At 50.5% G+C, this 4885-nt stretch overlaps 1 protein-coding gene across 1 annotated transcript; it reads right to left on the bottom strand.

Annotated features, from left to right (window-relative positions):
• Positions 1-498: 498 nt before the first annotated feature.
• On the bottom strand, positions 499-4543 carry NRSN2 (neurensin 2). The gene is made up of 2 exons (XM_081917359.1): positions 4152-4543; positions 499-1846 (listed from the first exon to the last, which is right to left on the bottom strand). The coding sequence occupies exons 1-2, from the start codon at positions 4338-4340 to the stop codon at positions 1442-1444; spliced, it is 594 nt and encodes a 197-aa protein (XP_081773485.1). The 5' UTR covers positions 4341-4543; the 3' UTR covers positions 499-1441.
• Between the last annotated feature and the right edge of the window lie 342 nt (positions 4544-4885).

The following is a 4885-nucleotide window of genomic DNA, read 5'->3' as shown; positions in this document are numbered from 1 at the left end:
TTTTATAAGTTGTGTGTCCTTGTTTGAGCCCTTTACGTGGTTTTGTATGTTTTGTGGTATTTTATGCATTGTCATTTGTTTTGTTTTTGTATTGATTATAGATTAGTAATTTTTTAGTGTAATTGTTAAGTGCAGAAGGTTTAATTATTATTTGCTGGTGTTTAATTTTACTGTTTACTATTGGAGACTGATGATTATTGAAAAGAGAATTGCCTTATTTGATATAAGCTGTTTATTTTAAAGGTATTCTTACTTTTTATATTGGATTGTTACTATTATTTTTATGTGTGTTGGAAGCTGCCCAGCTGGGGTATAATTTTTTATTATTATTATTATTATTATTATTATTATTATTATTATTATTATCACACCCTACCCTCATCTTTAGGGAGCAGGATTATTTCATCAAATCATATTGTGGATTAACTGAACCCTGACAAAGACCAGCCATGCAACACTTGCTGCCGCTCAGCCAATGAAACCGATTCCATCCAAGCATTTTCCTTTATTTTGATCTTTATTGAACCAGAAAGGGGAAATGCTGTCATCCAGGCCTGGTAGCTCTGCGGTCCCTTCCATTTAAACAGACGAGCGCATGAGAATCGCCAGTGGCACCTTCTTGTCTGAAAACTCTCTGTGACCTTGAGAACTGTGCAGACCGCAGCAATCCAACCGGTGCAGATTCTTCAGGCGTAGCAGTGCAGAGATAGCCTGTTGAATGCTGCCTGTCATGCAGCTGTTGCCGGCGCAGAGCTTCTGTCCCTTCAAGAGTTGGCAAACTTACTCTTCTCGTCCCCATAAGGGTTTCCTGAATTGAAGCAAAAGTGAGGGGTGAAGAACCAAGACTGAATTTCGGGTTATTTCAAACTTTATTAAGGGAGGTAAAGGTAAAGGGACCCCTGACCATTAGGTCCAGTCATGGCCGACTCTGGGGTTGCAGTGCTCATCTCGCTTTATTGGCCGAGGGAGCCGGTGTACAGCTTCTGGGTCATGTGGCCAGCATGACTAAGCCGCTTCTGGTGAACCAGAGCAGCACATGGAAACGCTGTTTACCTTCCCGCCGGAGCGGTACCTATTTATCTACTTGCACTTTGAGGTGCTTTCGAACTGCTAGGTTGGCAGGAGCAGGGACCGAGCAATGGGAGCTCACCCCATCGTGGGGATTCGATTCTGATCGGCAAGTCCTAGGCTCTGTGGTTTAACCCACAGCGCCACCCATGTCCCCTTATTAAGGGAGACGTTTCAGAATAGTCGGGGGCCCTGGGGGTGAATTTATGGAACCAAGGGGACGGTGCCCTGAAAAAGTCTGGGAGTCACTGGTTTGAAACATGACATTCACAGCATGATGCACCAAACAGCTCGACGAGGGAAGCGACAGCTTGGAAATATATCCTGTGTGGGCCTCGGCGCATGGCTTCTTCCCCTCTTGAAAAGTCTGGGTTTACGGCTCTCTCTTAGGCTGAATACTCTGCACCCAGGGGTCTCTGAAGGGCACAGGAGCTGCTGTGACAATGGCGCCCCGGTGCTGCCCAGCGGAGCCCTCCCGCAAGATGGGGGACAGCTGCTCCTCCTGGTCTTCGCCATCCTGCCCCCGCTTGCCGCCTCCGTTCAAGTTGCGCAGCCCTGAGGACAGAAGGCAGACGGTCAGCAGGGCCCCGGCCAGGGCGCATAGAACCGTGCCCACGGCCTGGCAGATCCCCAAGGCGTGGTTGTATTCCACTGCCTGCTGGTCGAGCACCATGAACTCTGCCTCGCCGATCCCTTCCAACTTGGGGGGCAGGAGGTACCCCGTGGCCAAAGCTGAGGCGCCGATGAGCAGCAGCAGGGTCCCAGCCGAGAGGGTCACCTGGGGGTGGAAAAGAGCAGGATGAGAATGCAGCAGCTAGACTGGTGACTAGGGGCAGCCGCCGAGACCATATAAAACCGGCCTTGAAAGACCTACATTGGCTCCCAGTACGTTTCCGAGCACAATTCAAAGTGTTGGTGCTGACCTTGAAAGCCCTAAACGGCCTCAGTCCTGTATACCTGAAGGAGCATCTCCACCCCCATCATTCTGCCCGGACACTGAGGTCCAGCGCTGAGGGCCTTTTGGCGGATCCATCCCTGCAAGAAGCCAAGTTACAGGGAACCAGGTAGAGGGCCTTCTTGGTAGTGGCACCCGCCCTGTGGATCTCCCTCCCACCAAATGTCAAAGAGAAGAACAACTACCAGATTTTTAGAAGACATCTGAAGGTAGCCCTGTTTAGGGAAGCTTTTAATGTTTATTGGTTATTGTATTTTAGTGTTCTGTTGGAAGCCGCCCAGAGTGGCTGGGGAAGCCCAGCCAGATGGGCGGGGTATAAATAATAAATTATTATTATTATATTATCAATGTGTACAGACACAGAGTGGCTTTCGCTGTGGAATGGGAAGTTTTTGCTGTGTGTTGTTGCTTCTGGGCAAATCGAGGCAGATGGCTGTGCCCTTCAGTACACTTCAATGTGGTTCAATTAAGACAATGGCACTTGGCATGCCGCCACGGAGACAGTAGGAAAGGAAGCAACCTTTGGAAATTTCCCCATAAAACAATGATCCTGTGCACGCTAACTTTCGGGCAAGAGATCCATTTAAATAGGGTTACAGCCCAGATTAGCAAGAGGTAAAGGGACCCCTGACCATTAGGTCCAGTCGCCGACGACTCTGGGGTTGCGGCGCTCATCTCGCTTTATTGGCCGAGGAAGCGTACAGCTTCCGGGGCATGTGGCCAGCATGACTAAGCTGCTTCTGGAGAACCAGAGCAGCACACGGAAACGCCGTTTACCTTCCCGCCAGAGCGGTACCTATTTATCTACTTGCACTTTGAGGTGCTTTCGAACTGCTAGGTTGGCAGGAGCTGGGACCGAGCAACGGGAGCTCATCCTGTTGCGGGGATTCGAACCTCCAACCTTCTGATCTGCAAGTCCTAGGCTCTATGGTTTAACCCACAGCGCCACCCGCGTCCCTCTAGCAAGAGGTACATTATTATTATTATTATTATTATTATTATTATTATTATTATTATTATTATTATTTGCCACAGCCTCCTCCTCCTCCTCCTCCTCTTGAGGTGGCTTGCAAGATGAAATACATGTGATACAGCAATCAAAACAAGGAAAGTCAAAACAGAATACCCAAACATGCCTAGAACTGGCCTCTGAGTATGCCAGAAGTGCCTCTGAGTGCATGCAAAGTGCTTTCCCCCCACACTTCAATACCCAGGATCACCCAGTGCACACCTGAGATTAGCAGAAAAAATGCTTCCGGGCTGGTTGGGGCTCAGTCTTTGCCAACCTGGTTCTCATCAGGTATTTTGGACTGAATCTCCCATCAGCCCCAGCCAGTGCATTTGAGGGGGCACACAGTTGGCAAGGCTGCATTAGCCCCCTCCCTAAGCTTTTTAAAGATTGAGGTCCCCTGCACCCCTAATACTGTCCCTGCAATTCAAGGAAGGGACCACAAATCCCAGACTCAGGGCAGTAATGCGGTGTGGCAGAGGATTCCTAGCCAGTGGGCGCAGCAGCTGGGTGGAGCTCTTGAATCGCCCAGGGGTGAACCTGGCCAAGGTGGCACCGGGAGGCATAAACCTTGGAGCTTGAAGCTTGTAGTGAGTGTCAGGATGTGACCTCCAGAACCCCATGCTCCTTCTGGGAGCGCCAGGATGCTCCAGCACATGTCTGCAGGTGGCGCCAGAGTCATCCCAGAAGCTGCCTGGTCTTCGTTGACCTGAGGTTGCTCCCAGTGGAGACTGGGGCATCTGCCTGGCCTGGCCTGGCCTTAGCAACCGCTGCTGCCTTCCCATAATACTTGCTGGCTGCCTGTTCCCTTGGAGAGATGCCCTGGGTTTGCCCTCAAACTGGCAGCATCCCCAGGTAGGGAATCTCCAGTGCTGGAAGCTCTAGATTGCTGCTGCCTGCCAGAGTAGGCATTCCTGAGCTAGATTGACCAGCAGTCTGGCTCGATTTAAGGCAGCTTCCTATATCCCTAACAAATAAACTCTGCACATGCTCAAGGGGCAGTTTTTATAGACGCTGGCAGTGGGGAGAAGGAGAAACTCTTCACATGCTCAGAGGCGCTTAGTCTGAAAGGCCTGAATGCAGCATCAACAAAAGGCAGGCACTTGTTAGAGTCCTTACCTTCCAGAGGACAGAGGACCAGCCGCTGCTGGCTGAAGATTTTGGGGGCAAATCCAGTTCGTCATCCAGATTCGCTCCGGTGCAGTCCTCATAGAAAAGGTGCAGGTAGGAACGAACCCCGTACCATTTCCCCCGCTCCATGCCTGGGCCCCGGCTGCAGCTGCACGAATGCTGGCAGGATGTGGGCATTGGACCTGAGTGGGGCACAGCAAATGCATCAGGCTCGCTTGGTTCCAAGAGGCTGGCCGGCCGTTCCGTCAAAACCAGACGGACAGGGAGGACTTCGAGAGTAAATGGGGAATCGTGCTGAATATTGGGACAGGTCTGCAGGTCATGCGATTGTTCCACCACCAGGTATAAAATGTGTTATACAGATGGGACCTGCAACTAAATTTTGCTCAACCAGCCAGCCATGACCTCTCCCAGGTTGCTCCATTCCGTTCCCACTTCTCCCCAGTTTCCTGTCTCCACTAACATTACCAGCAGCAGGCAGCTAGGATCCTGCGCCCATTGGACATGCTGAATCTTCATGGGGCTCATTGGAGAATTTCCCCCTCTCTCTTAAATAGGGTTATTGATTGTTTTCCAAACCTCAGGCTGGACACAGGACTCCACATGTGGTCTGACCAAGGCAGAATAGAGTGATACTATTGCTTCCCTTTTTGAATTCTGATACTGGAGGAGACTCTTGAGAGTACCATGGACTGCAAGAAGATCCAGCCTAGCCATTCTGA

The sequence above is a fragment of the Podarcis melisellensis genome, assembly GCF_964234715.1.
Source record: "Podarcis melisellensis genome assembly, chromosome: 6".
Taxonomy (NCBI): domain Eukaryota; kingdom Metazoa; phylum Chordata; class Lepidosauria; order Squamata; family Lacertidae; genus Podarcis; species Podarcis melisellensis.
This window is presented reverse-complemented; position numbering and strand designations above follow the sequence as displayed.

Excerpts from the sequence above, each read along its gene's own strand:
- NRSN2 (XM_081917359.1), bottom strand. The coding sequence starts at position 4,340 with ATGCCCACATCCTGCCAGCATTCGTGCAGCTGCAGCCGGGGCCCAGGC. Across the intron at positions 1,847-4,151 it reads GGTCCTCTGTCCTCTGGAAG|GTGACCCTCTCGGCTGGGAC; the intron begins GTAAGGACTCTA and ends TTCCACCCCCAG.